At 41.4% G+C, this 14,510-nt stretch overlaps 1 protein-coding gene across 1 annotated transcript; it reads left to right on the forward strand.

Annotated features, from left to right (window-relative positions):
- The first annotated feature begins 1,525 nt into the window (after window positions 1–1,525).
- On the forward strand, window positions 1,526–2,610 carry LOC104088764 (gibberellin-regulated protein 1-like). Its single transcript, XM_009593502.4, has 3 exons — window positions 1,526–1,691; window positions 1,858–1,900; window positions 2,228–2,610. The coding sequence occupies exons 1-3, from the start codon at window positions 1,605–1,607 to the stop codon at window positions 2,407–2,409; spliced, it is 312 nt and encodes a 103-aa protein (XP_009591797.1). The 5' UTR covers window positions 1,526–1,604; the 3' UTR covers window positions 2,410–2,610.
- The last annotated feature ends 11,900 nt before the right edge of the window (window positions 2,611–14,510 follow it).

A 14,510-nucleotide genomic window follows, 5' to 3' on the forward strand; every position in this document is an offset into this window, starting at 1 on the left:
TTTTTGGCTTACATGGTAACTAAAATACCATACACTCTTATATTGAAGGATTATTCTTTTTGGCTTAATAGATTGATTCATCTTGCTTAGTCCTTAAATCATCTTCTTTCCAACCTTGTGTATTTTTCATTCTTTACAATCCATATTTGATAATTTCTATTTATCCTTACGATTTGTGTTAAGTTATACCACGTATCCTTAGAACTACGTACAAATTCAACTCTATCCGTTTTTCGGGTAAACAGATAATAGTATAAAATTTTGGCTTAATCGTGTATGAAGAGGTCCGGCCTGGCCTATATATGTCCTCCTTTCTTTTGTGATATGTATACAAACATATCCAAGCATCGGTGGGTGAGATTAAGATAAAAAAGATACTTTAAATTTCTCACAATATAGGTGTACATAACTTAAGGCCAAAGAAGTAATAGCCAAAAAAATAATCTTTTGGAACAAGGTTTTGTTTATCTGGAAAACCTACCTGTACTATATTTAAAATGTAAGACATAAAGGAAGAATTATAGCACCTTACTTACTCATTAGTAAAGAGAAAGTTAACTCTTTATACTAATTAAGATAACTTTGCAAAAGACATAATCGAACCTAACTTCATTTTTCACAATGGTGACGAAACATATAGGAGCAACTCATATAATTTTTTTCATTTTTCAAGTCGAACCAAACCATTAGTTTATAGAACTACTCACTCCATTTACTTTTACTTGTTCATTATATTAAAAATATATTTTTATTTTTACTTGTCCAGTATACTAAATTAAGAGAAAGATTAAAAAAAATTAATTTACCCTTATCATTAACTACTCATTTCCCAAATTATTTCCCAAGACTTTTGAAAATGTTATCATTATTATGAGTAAAATAGTAAAATACATACTTTATTTATTTTTTCTTAAAGAAAGTGCATAGTCAAATGTAGTCAATTAAAAATGAACGAAGAAAGTATATATTTAGTCATTAACTATCGAAGGCTAGAAAAATTCTAAGGAGCAAAAGGAATTTATTGTTGGCTTTTAAATAGAACTGTGCCTAGAGTGCTTGACATTAACCTAGTAGAGGACTCCTTTTTACCAAAGGTGTGCAGTGCATTAGCTTTGATTTGTCTAGTTCTTGTGTTTGGTTCATTCTGAGACAGCCCCTAGTTTCCCTTGGTAGAATATTGATATTATATTGTGGAATAATAAAGGCACAGCCGATAGATTATGGTAATTTTTTCAAAAATAAAGTTATATATATAAACATTAATCTTTTAATCAAAGATAAAGTTGATCTTAAGATGACTTGTTTATAACAATTGGAACTTTCTGGTATGCAAGGAATTATTTTACTCTTCTATATATAAGATCAAGGCAAATGCATATTCTTTCCCCCATCTCCGCTAATGCCACTATTTAGGTTATTGCCACGTCAAAGAAAGGAATAACAAAAGAATTTTTAATTTTTCTAGCTGTTTACAGCTGTTACTCACTTTTTCTCTCTTTTCAGTCTCTATCTATATAATAGAAGTGAATGGTTTTTAAGTTTGAACTATAGTGCAAAGGTTACTTCAGCTAACTAACTAGCAAGGACTTCGAGAGCTATTAGCCATGGCTATCTCCAAACTGATTCTTGTTGCTATGGTGTTTTTCTCTCTACTAGTTCTTCATCTTGTGGAAGCTGACAACCAATTAGTGGTATAATCTTTAATTAGCTTATGATTGTTGAAATTTATTTATGAATTGATACTACGTTAGCTTTTTTATTTTCTTTTCTTTTCTTTTCTTTTCTTTTTTGCATACTTTAAAGAAGATAGAAATTCTGTATGGTTACTAACATCTGCTCATGAATTTGATCATTCAGGTGAACACGGATGCAACAGAGAGTTTCTACACCCCAAAATTAGGTATACATATAAGCTACTTCTTTCTTTCTTTCTCCCCTGCCCCTCCCCCCGAGTTATTAGTACTCCTATTAAACATCAACTTTAATCTGTATATCAGCTGAAAACATGTGTAACTATAAGATTTTGCTAACCCTTCATTCAATTTTCAGATTGTGAAAAATGAGAATTATATGTATAGTTGATATTTTTTTCGAAACTGTATCGTTATGAGTTCTGAGTGTGATTGTATTATTCTTTTTACATGTATATGCGTAGTTCGAGACTTGCCCTAAATTCACATTCAAATGTTCCTTTTGTCCACTTGAGATCACTTAACAAAATTTGCAGATTGTGGAGCAGCCTGTGAGGCAAGATGCCGTCTGGCGTCGAGGCAGAAAATATGCAAGAGAGCATGTGGCACTTGCTGTGGCCGTTGTAACTGTGTGCCACCTGGCACTTCTGGTAACCAAGAGCTGTGCCCCTGCTACTTTGCCATGACAACCCATGGTGGCAAGCGCAAGTGCCCCTGAATACTATATATATATATATATATATAAAGGACTTTAACAAATATGTATAAATATTAGACTTTGCATTTACAAATATTTTCCTGTCTAAATATGCTTGCTATGTTGATCACTCGTGTAATTTTGTCTATGTTTATGCACGTATCGTTGTATATGTAGCTCTGTAGCATTAAAGGTAGCTTATAAGATGAGAAGCTTTTTGGACGTACGTTGTTTGTCGTAAGATGCTACCTGAATCCTTACTAGGAGTACTACTTTGTGATATAAATAAGTACGTGATGATTACTTAGCTTGTATAAGGTAATCGATTGCATATCCCCTTCTGCTGATTGACTAGTGATTTTGACATAACACCAATCTGTGAAAATTGTTTCGGAGCATCATGATTGTCCTTTTTTTCCCTCGTATTCACTCAGTTAACTATTTTGTTACCCGAAAAACGGATTGTTTATCCGAAAAATGAATAATTAATTGAATTTATACGCGATTTTAAGGATATGTAGTATAATTCGGTATAAATTGAGAAAATATATAAATGAATATCGAAATAGACTGTAGAAGAAATGAATACTAACTAAATGAATTAATTAGCCTAAGCCTTCAAGTTTTATCACCCTCAAACTGATCGGAGAGTAACTGATAGGGGAACAATATGACTCAATATCAAAATCAGAAAAAAGATAGTATATTGCCTTATGTTCTATGAATCTCCCTTACAAATAATCAGACCCCCCTTTATATAGTGGGGAGGTCATATTCTTAATATAATTTTTAAATACAACAAGAAATCTCATGATAGATTAATTAATTGACCTCTCATTGATATGCGTCGTGATTTCCGTCGAGATTCTCGCCCAATTGCGGATATTTCGGCTTTCTATTTTTTGGCTCGATAAGCTTTCCTCGATCGAGGTCGATCGAGGCCTCGATCGGTCTCTATTTAGCCCGATCTCGATCTTGGCTGATCTTGATCTTGACCGGTCTCTTTTTTTGCTCGACCTTGATCTTTAGCCGATTCCGATCTTGACCAGTCTCTATTTTACTCGACCTTGGTCTTAGCCGATCTCGATCTTGATCGGTCTCTATTTTGCTCGACCTCTGGGTCTCGAGCTCGGTAACCTAACTTCGCATCATGACTTGATATTACACGGAGTTGAACCTTGGTCTATCATGTTCCAATCTCGATTATTCATACGAAAGGTAAACTCGATTTTGACCGTATACATATAGTCCCCTCGTTTCTCGGAAAGATGATGACGAGAAACGATATGAATTTCCGAACTCTGACTCGGTGGGTGAAGACGTCAGTGAAGAGCCCGATTATGACATATGTGATAAACGTCCCGTCAGTTCAGTTACCAAGGCATTAAATGCCTGTCAGTCGTTGGTCGGCCACTACCAGTTTTGAACCGTCATTACCAGGCTATAAGTATTCAAACCTTCATATTCATTCAAAACTTTTCACCCAAAACTTCTTATCTACTCTTGCATCTTCTTCAAAAAAATCTTTTTGCTTCACAATTCTCACACCACATACAACCCTAATTCTCTTTTCCTTTGATCATCAATGGCGAAAACCTCCAAAACAGTGCCGCAAAAAGAGGTCGCTTCTTCATCACGACCTGCCGGTGGCGGGGATGCGGCGGAGCCTCACCCTAAGAAATTCGTTCTAGTAAGGTGCTCAACCGTCATCGACTTTAAGGTTGAAAAACCCTCTTCGGTACCGGGCCGATGTGAGCCAATCTCGAGGTACTAGTACATAATCAATGAGAAAATTCTCAACAAAGTAAAAAAGGAGTGCAACTAGGGCGAAAAGCACGTGGTAGTCCCATCGCCTGAAGAATCAATTACTACCCATGTGGAGGGGTTCTTAAGTGTTTGTACTTATCTCTTCACGTTGGGTCCCTTAGACCCTATCATCGTCGCCTTTTGCAAGAGACATGACGTGACCCTCGGCCAGATCCACCCTTCTGTTTGGAGAATAGTGATTCTCCTCCGATTCTTTTCGAGCAAAGTCGAGTGGTGTCTTTTCACCCTCGATCGCCTCATGCGCCTTTACAGTCCCCGACTCTATCGAGGAGGGCTAATCAAACTTGTTTGCCGAGCCACCAAAGCACCATTCTCGAGCATATACGAGACTCGTAACCAAGATTGGATGGGCCGATTCGTTCGAGTTAGAACTTCGGACCTGATCCCTGCTGATGACATGCCGTTTCCTAACAAATAGAACATGAATCGTGAGTATTATTCCCCTTCGAACGTTTAATTTTGTGGTTCTGCTTTTCATTTTATTGATCCACTTTTTCTATGCTTGTTACAGCTGTGTCCCGGATGCCAGAATCGATTTCGGAACTTAAATAATGGGTTGAAGGTCTGGTGCTATAGAGATCGTACTCTGAGCGTGCTTGGATGGAACTATCGAAGGGTTGATGGGAGGCCCGTAGTCATGGTAAGTCTCTTTCTTAAATTGTTTATCGTTTGATCTTTTTCTCTGCTGACGAAGAGGTCCCTACTCCGAAGCAGGTCAAAGAGAAATAAAAAGAGGATCCGAGTTCCCCGGTCTTGGAAAAGAAAAAACCGACGAAGAAATCTCGCAAGCCTAAGGGGGGCTTCGGTATTAAGCCTCCGGACTCGATCCGCCGATTAAGGGAGAAGCCCGAAGAAGGAGAAGAGGAATTAGCCTATGTGCGGGCAATGTTGTGATACAACATTCCTCTGAATCGGCGGAGGTTGATAAGGGAGCTCTGGCCATAATTCCTGAACAAGGAAAAGCCGAGGCCATTCCGTCCCGAGCTGAGATGGTCGAAGGAGAGACAGGGGGCAGGACTTCTCGGGCAGCAAAAGATATCTCGAGGGACGAGCTCGGGATAATTGACATTACTGGATCCCCTTAGATTTCGGATGCTATGATCCGTGAGGCTAACATGTTGGAAAGTCGATCTTTCGAGGGTATTCAGGGGTCGACTGATATCCATGGTTTTCTGGATGAGCTCGAGTCCACTGACTCAGAGGATATTATCGGGTTCATTGGGTTAACGGTACCAAAGAAAGCATCATGGTCGGGCACAAGCGAGTCTTCATCGATCCCAAAACTGGCGGACCGATTCCCGGTCCCCAGTGCTAATCCCGATCGTAGGCGGAAAATAGTGCTCTCCGTCTTGGAGGATGCCCGAGTTTTCTCTCCCCCAGTGGGGATTGCTAGTTACCTTCGGTCCTTGGTGACCGAAGAGGATCAAGCCGTGATGAAGGCGGTAGGAGCCGCTTTCCTTTTTAACGAGGTCCAACATGCTCTGAATCGGGTAACCTCGAGGGTATCTCTACTGTTTCTTCTACACTTAGGGTTGTAGATAATTCTAACATCTTCTTCCTTGTTTGCAGGCTTTGGTGTTGCATCATGAGGCTTTCCTTGGAATTCGGGAGGAGCATGAGGCCGAGGTTCGGAACCTCAATGAGAAGAGTGACACCTACAAACTCCTTAGTGAGAAACTTCGGGCAGATTTGGCAACGAATCGGGATGAGCATGCCGAGATGGCCGAGCAGGTATTTCGAGTACTTCACGATAGTGAAGATGAATTGAAGATAACTACTAATGATCAAATTTTGCAGGCCCGACAGAGGTTTGAACAAATCGGACGACTCCAAACGCAGGTAGATATGATACAGGCCGAGGCGGAAGAGTTTAAAAAGAACATGGACATTCTAGTCTCGAAAAAGGAGATCGTCCAAGCTCAACTGGAGTCGGTCGAGACCCAGCTCTGAGCTACGAAAGAGAAGGCCTCGATGCAGATCAAGGAACTTCAGCATCGGTTGGATTTGGCCGTTTCTGATAAGGCAAGCTTGGCCGGTGAACTCGAAGTGGCCAAATACGAGATGACCGAGACTAACAAAAGAGCTGATGCTAAAATGGCCCAGTTTAGGGTCGATGTCGAGGTCAACCAGGCCAAGGCCAAGGGCATGGTTGAACATGCGAAATGATGGCTCGAAGGGAAGCTCTCGAGGGGGTCAGTGTCCAGGGCTTCGATATTGTGGCCGAAATTGAAAATGCCAAAGCAGAGGAAGCCAGGGCCCGAAGGCTAGCCTTCCTGAGGAAGACTCCGAGAGCAGCTCAAGTGAATCCGAAGACGGAGAAAATCTTGAGGATGGTGATGCAACCTCCGATGAAGACGAAGCCACTTAGGACATTAGGTTTCTTGTTTTCCTTTTGCATTTTTTCTAAGGCCGTTTTTTGGCCGTTGTAAATTTAGACCAATTTGGCCTTTGTAAAAAATTATTGTGTATAAATATATGGATTTTCTTGCCCTTTTGGATCTCGTAATTTTTCTTTGCTTTATTTGTATTTACAAAGGTTGAAAATGCCTTAGCACGAAACAGTAAGGTTGTGTTCGAGGGTTCGAACAAATCTTGCCTTTGTTTCCTTTCTTAAGTTAGGGATTTTACCGAGGGTAGCCTTTAGGACCGGTTGTCCAAAGTTTTAACATTTTCAAAGGCTTATTTTTATTACGGATTTTGTATGTCTCTGAGCCGTGTTAAATCGGTCGTAGCCTTTTAGTTCGGTAGTTACCCATTGGGCTTGTTCTCCCGTTTTATTTGGGTTTGCCCGAGATATTAGTTCCCGAGTGGGGTGGCCGTGACTTTTAGAAATTGGGGCATTGCCTATTAGGTCTTTTGCTCCCGGGGTCCCGACGGCTTGGGTTGTTTGAGTCGGATGGCAGTCCCCGAATGAGGGAGAGATCGTTCGTATTCCGGTTAAGTATTGCCCTTGGTCTTGTTTATATTCGGAAGTACAAAGCTCTTTGCAAAGAAGGAAGAAGAAGGAAATTCTGCTAATTTTAAAGCATAAGATGTTTGCAAGGAACATAGTTCTATTTATTCTCGATCGAAATAGGGTTCGAGCAATCTATATGGGCACGGTTCGATTTGACCGTTTGACCCTTACAATAAACCTTATTTCTCGAGATCCTCCTTTTATGAATTAGTTTCCTTTCTAGAGTTGATATTCGAAAATAATGCATATCCGAGGGTAGTTCCCCAGCATTCGAGGTTGATTGCAAAGGAACCTCGGATAATGCCGAATGGATCTCCGATGCCGATTCGTAATCGGGCTTGATTCTAAGTTAGCATGATTCATTGTTGCCTCGTTAAAAACCTTGCCGAAAAAACCTATTTGGGACAAAACTCGGTCTGAGGAAAAACGAGTGCAACACGTGCTTTCAGACCTAAGGACTCCATGTCGTTTGCTAAAAAGCTCGTTGTCGTTTCTTGTCGACCACCTGCATGTGTTAATCTGAAAATAGGAAAGGAATAAATAAAAGGCGTACCTTAGCAGTAGTACCGTTTTAGGCGAGATATGTTCCAATTGCTTGGTAGTTGTTCCCCATTCATTGTTCCAAGCTTGTAAGACCCTTTTTCCGGTGACCTCTAGAATTTGGTACGGTCTTTCCTAATTCGGGCTTAATTTCCCTTCATTAGGATTTCGGGTGTTGAGGGTGACTTTTCTTATCACTAAGTCCCCTACATTAAAATATTTAAGATTAGTTCTTCGATTGTAGTATCTCTCGATTCGTTGCTTTTGGGCAACTAATCGGATGAGGGCGGTTTCACGCCTTTCGTCCAATAGTTCTAGGCTCGTAGTCATGGCCTCGTTATTTGATTCCTTTATTGCATATCGGAACCGAATGCTCGTCTCTCCGACTTCGACCGGTATTAGATCTTGGGCTCCACAAACTATTGAGAATATGGTAGCCCCGGTACTGGATTTCGAGGTTGTGCGATATGCCCAAAGAACTTCGGGTAGAACTTCCTTCCACTTTCCTTTGGCATCGGTTAACCTCTTCTTAAGATTTTGGATGATAGTTTTGTTGGTTGATTTGGCTTGCCCGTTCCCGCTAGGATGATAAGATGTTTATAGGATTCTTTTGATCTTATGATCATCGAGAAATTTGGTTACTTTGCTGCCGATGAACTATTTCCCGTTATCACACACAATTTTGGATGGCATCCCGAATCGACATATGATGTGATCCCAAATGAAGTCGATGACTTCCTTCTCCCTAACTTTATCGAAAGCCTGTGCTTCAACCCACTTAGAAAAATAGTCAGTCATAAACAAAATAAATTGAGCTTTACCTGTGCCAATGGGAGGGGGCCGACAATGTCCATTCCCCATTTCATAAATGGCCATGGTGACAAAATCGAATGGAGCAATTCCCCGGGTTGGCGAATCATTGGCGCATGCTTTTGACATTCGTCACATTTTCGAACAAACTCTTTCGTATCTTTGTCCATGTCGATCCAGTAATAGCCGGCTCTGATTACCTTTTGAACCAATGATTCAGCACCGGAGTGATTTCCGCAAGTGCCTTTGTGAACTTCTCTTAGAACGTACTCAGTGTCTCCCGGTCCCAGACATATTGCTAATGGACCATTGAACGTTCTTCTAAACAAAGTCCCATCTTCAGTCAAAGTGAATCGTGTTGCCTTCGTGCGTAGGGCCTTACATTCTTTCGGATCCGAGGGAAGCTTTCCGGTCTTCAAATATTCTATGTACTTATTTCTTCAATCCCAGGTCAAGCTTGTGGAATTTATCTCAGCGTGACCTTCTTCAACTACTGATCTCATGAGTTGCACGACGGCCCCTGAATCGAGCTCGTTGTCCTCGATTGATGACCCTAAGTTTGTGAGAGCATCGGCCTCACTATTCTGATCTCGAGGCACATGTTGCAAAGTCCACTCCTTAAATCGGTGAAAAGTTACTTGTATATTATCTAGGTATCTTTGCATTCGGTCTTCTCTAACTTCGAAGGTTCCATTAACCTGATTTACTATGAGGAGGGAGTCGGATTTGGCCTCTATCACCTCCACTCCCAAGCATTTGTCTGGTTCAAGACCTGCAATCATGGCCTCGTATTCGGCCTCATTGTTAGTCAATTTCACAGTTCTAATAGATTGTCTAACCACGTTACCTGTGGGTGGTTTTAGTATGATGTCGAGCCCGGACCTTTTCGTGTTCGAAGCACCGTCCGTGAAGAGGGTCCAGATTCCTGAGGACGTACCCGAATTTATCAATAGTTCTCTTTCGACCTCAGGTACTAGGGCCGGTGTGAAGTCAGCTACGAAGTCTGCCAAAATTTGAGACTTAATTGTTGTTCGAGGCCGATATTCAATATCATACTCACTGATTTCTATGGCCCATTTGTCCAACCGTCCCGAAAGCTCGGGTTTATGCAAAACATTTTGAAGTGGATATGTTGTTACAACACATATGGGGTGACATTGAAAGTATGGTTTTAGTTTCCTAGAGGCGCTTATCAAAGTGAGCACCAATTTTTCTAGGTGGGGATATCTAGTTTCGGCCTCACTTAAGGTCCGACTGACATAATAAATGGAAAATTACATACCTCATTCTTCCCGGACTAAGACTCCACTTACCGCTACCTCCGATACTGCCAAATATATGTAAAGTTATTCATCTTCCCTTGGTGTGTGAAGCAGCGGCGGGCTCGATAAGTACTGTTTAAGCTCTTCCAAGGCCTGCTAGCATTCCGAGGTCCATATGAAATTATTTTTCTTCTTTAGCAACGAGAAAAATCGGTGACCTTTATTGGAGGACCTCGAGATAAATCGCCCCAGGGCGGCCATGTGCCCGGTTAACCTCTTCACGTCCTTTACGTTGTCTACCACCGTGATGCCATCGATAGCTTTGATCTTGTCAGAGTTGATCTCGATTCCTCGGTTAGATACCATAAACCCGAGAAATTTCCCTGACCCGACCCCGAATGCACATTTTTTCGGGTTTAGCTTCATGTTGTACTTCTTCAATATACTGAGAGTTTCCTGCAAGTGTTTTAAATGGTCCTCTACTCACAGGGACTTAACTAGCATGCCATCAATGTAAACTTCCATAGATCTTCCTATTTTTTCTTCGAACATCCGATTTACTAGGCGTTGATAAGTGACACTAGCATTTTTTAATCTAAATGGCATTACATTGTAGTAGTAGGTACCATACTTAGTAATGAACGAGGTCTTTTCTTGATCATCCGGGCACATTTGTATTTGATTGTACCCGAAATAGGTATCGAGAAAACTGAGGATCTCGTGGCCGGTCGTGGCATCGATCATGCGATCGATATTAGGCAAAGGAAAAGAATCCTTTGGGCATGCTTTATTTATATCCTTGTAATCTACACACATTTTAAGATTGTTCCCTTTTTGAGGGACTACTACTACGTTTGCTAACCATTAGGGGTATTTTACTTCACGGATTGACCCTATTTTAAGAAGCTTGGTTACATCGTCTTTGATGAAAGCATGTTTGACCTCGGACTGGGATCTTCTTTTTTGCTTCACCGGATGAAACTTCGAATCCAAACTTAGTCTATGGGTGGTGATTTCTAGTGGGATTCCTGTCATGTCAAGATGGGATCAAGTAAAACAATCCATGTTAGCTATAAGAAATTGAATAAACTTTTTCCTGAGCTCGGGATTTAACCCCGTCTCCAGGTATACCTTTTGTTTGGGCAGTTGTTCGATTAATATGATTTGCTCCAGTTCTTCGACCTTTGATTTGGTAGCGTCGGAATCATCGGGGACTATGAAGGATCGAGGGATCCCATAATCACCATCTTCATCAGACTCCTGCTTTTCTAGTTAGGTCGAGGCCGGCGTTTGTGATTGCTATTTGGTCTCCTCCTTCGAATTTGACCCCTTTGTCGATGAGAGCGACGATATCGGAATCACTTCGTCGACGGCAAACATTTCCTTTGCGGCGGGTTGCTCCCCGTAGATTGTTTTGATTTCTTCTAGTGTTGGGAATTTTAGAACCTGGTGAAGGGTCGAGGGTACTGCTCTCATATTGTGGATCCATGGTCTCCCGAACAGGGCGTTATACCTCATATCGCCCTCGATCACGTGGAATTTCATTTCTTGGATGGTCCCGGCCACATTTATTGGCAAAGTTATCTTGCCCTTAGTAGTTTCACATGCCATGTTGAATCCATTTAGTACTAGGGTCACGGGCACAACCTGGTCCTGTAGACCGAGTTACTCTACGAGCTTCGATCGTATGATGTTAGCCGAACTACCTAGATCAATTAACACACGCTTAACTTGAGTCTCATTCATGAGTACAGATATTACCAGTGCATCGTTATGGGGTTGCATGGTTGAAGGACAAGGTTCCTTTCGGTATGTAATCCTGAGCTAGAGATTGCTTCTCTCTTACGATCGAGACCTTAGTGCGTTTAAACACTGGCCCTTGGGGAACATCGATTCCTCCGATGATCATGTGAATAATGTTTTGCGGTTCTTCTTGCTCGTTTTGTCTATTGAACTCTCTGTTTTTGAAATGATTCTTGGCCCGATCACTTAAAAACTCCCGAAGGTTCCCTTCATTGAATAACCGGGCCACTTCCTCTCTCAATTGCCTGCAATCTTCCGTTTTGTGGCCATGGGTGCCATGATACTTGCATACTTGATTGGGATTTCTTTGGGCTGGATCAGTCTGCAGAAGTCAAGGCCATTTAGTATCTTTGATGCGTCCGATAGCCGATACGATGGTGGATGCATCAACATTGAAGTTATACTCGAACAATCGTGGTGCTTCCTTAGGTCCGGTGTGCCTGTCGAAATCATTCTTGCTGATCAACCCTCGAGAGCCCTGACCTCGATCGCTTCTCCTCTCACCTCGTATGGAGTTGTGCCCATGTTCGTTGCCCCTACGATTTCTATTATACGGATGGTATTGATCCCTATTCATCCTCGGTTCTCGATCGATGTCTCTTTTGGTAGCGGAACCAGAAAGAGCCCTCAGCTAGTCATCTTCGACTCTAATCTTTGATTGATATCGATTATGTATATCGGCCCAGGTAATAGCCGGGTACTCAATTAAGTTCTGCTTCAACTGCTGTGAAGCCACTGAGCTTCGTTCATTTAGTCCTTGAGTGAAAGCTTGAACGGCCCAATCGTCTATGACCGGTGGTAGATCCATTCGTTCCATTTGAAAATGAGATACAAACTCTCTTAGCATCTCGTTCTCTTTTTGCTTTACCTTGAAAAGGTCCGACTTCCTGGTCTCGACCTTTATGGCTCCGGCGTGTGCTTTGACAAAAGAATCTGCAAGCACGGCAAAAGAGTCGATAGAGTTAGGTGGTAAATTATGATACCATATCATTGCTCCTTTTGACAGGGTTTCCCCGAATTTCTTTAGTAATACAGATTCGATCTCGTCATCCTCTAGATCGTTCCCTTTAATGGCACACGTGTAAGAGGTGACATGCTCGTTGGGGTCGGTCGTTCCATTATATTTAGGAATCTCGAGCATGCAGAACTTCTTGGGGATTAGTTTGGGAGTTGCGCTCAGGGGGAAAGGCTTTTGTACGAACTTTTTGGAATCCAAACCCTTCAGTATTGGTGGTGCCCCCGGGATTTGATCAACCCTGGAGTTATAGGTTTCCACTTTCTTGTCGTTTGCTTCGATCCTCTTTTCCCATGATTCTATCCGCTTTGTGAGTTCCTCGAGCATCTTTATAATTTCGGGGTTAGTCCCTGATTCTTGTTCATTTGACCTTACCACAGCTGGCTCTGTTTTGTAGGTGACTCCTTGGGGTGGACCGAACTCGGCCCTGCTCAGTGCCTGGGTTTGGCTCTGCAACTGAGCTATCACCACATGTTGAGCTTGCAGCATTTCGAAGATCATACGCAGGTTAATCCCGTCTTCTCCAACATTTTGGGTATTTCGAGCTGCAGATCGGATTCCACTATGGATGCTATTTTTGGGACCGGAATGTTGGTTCGCTTCGATGGCCATATGCAAATTAACATCAATTGGATCCACGGCCCGAGTTTCAATAGGGTCGGTGGGTGGCCTTTCATCCATGGGCGTTCCGTTGTTATTATCCCCTTGATGGCCAGATTCGTTGTCGATATGTAGGAGTATTATTTGAGAGTTCGTCATTTTTAGCCTGAAATCAAAGATACTTCCAAGAGAAAATGTAAAATAGTGTGTGTTACAGAGATTTGTATCAAATAACCACTATTATACTTAGCCCCACAGTGGGCGCCAAACTGTTTACCCGAAAAATGAATTATTTATCCGAAAAATGGATAATCAATTGAATTTATACGCGGTTCTAAGGATATATAGTATAATTCGGTACAAATTAAAAAAATATATAAATGAATATCGAAATAGACTGTAGAAGAAATGAATGCTAACCGAATGAATTAATTAGCCTAAGCCTTCAAGTTTTATCACCCTCAAACTTAATAGAGAGTAACTGATAGGGGAACAATATGACTCAATATCAAAACCAGAAAAAAGATAGTATATTGCCTTATGTTCTATGAATCTGAATGAATCTCCCTTACAAATAATCAGACCCCCTTTTATATAGTAGGAGGTCCTATTCTTAATATAATTTTTAAATACAGCAAGGAATTCCATGATAGATTAATTAATTGTCCTCTCATTGATATGCGCCGTGATTTCTGCCGAGATTCTCGCCCAATTGCGGATATTTCGGCTTTCTATTTTTTGGCTCGATAAGCTTTCATCGGTCTCTATTTAGCCTGATCTCGATCTTGACCGATCTTGATCTTGACCAGTCTCTTTTTTGCTCGACCTTTATCTTTAGCCGATCTCGATCTTGACCGGTCTCTATTTTGCTCGACCTTGATCTTAGCCGATCTCGATCTTGACCGGTCTCTATTTTGCTCGACCTTGATCTTAGCCGATCTCGATCTTGACCGGTCTCTATTTTGCTCGACCTCTGGGCCTCGAGTTCGGTAACCTAATTTCGCATCATGACTTGATATTACACGAAGTTGAATCTTGGTCTATCATGTTCCAATCTCGATTATTCATACGAAGGGCAAACTCGGTTTTGACCTTATACAACTATAAAGAATTAATCATACTATTTGTGACGATAGATATGATCCCTTCAACACTTAATGAGAGAGTGGGTAGGGACCTTTTGCAGTGCAAATTCAGATTAATCGGGCCTAACGCGAGTAAAAACTGATCATACGAGTTAGTTATAGTTTCAGATGATATTCATGCAGGTGTAGTTATATTGTCCATCTACATGCATGAATGGCCTGGC

Source organism: Nicotiana tomentosiformis, chromosome 12, assembly GCF_000390325.3.
Source record: "Nicotiana tomentosiformis chromosome 12, ASM39032v3, whole genome shotgun sequence".
Lineage (NCBI taxonomy): Eukaryota > Viridiplantae > Streptophyta > Magnoliopsida > Solanales > Solanaceae > Nicotiana > Nicotiana tomentosiformis.

What these genes read in the sequence shown, in the direction of transcription:
- LOC104088764 (XM_009593502.4), top strand. Translation starts at nt 1,605, where the DNA reads ATGGCTATCTCCAAACTGATTCTTGTTGCTATGGTGTTTTTCTCTCTA. An exon ending in AAGCTGACAACCAATTAGTG is followed by an intron (nt 1,692 to 1,857) that starts GTATAATCTTTA and finishes TTGATCATTCAG; the next exon opens with GTGAACACGGATGCAACAGA. An exon ending in TTTCTACACCCCAAAATTAG is followed by an intron (nt 1,901 to 2,227) that starts GTATACATATAA and finishes CAAAATTTGCAG; the next exon opens with ATTGTGGAGCAGCCTGTGAG.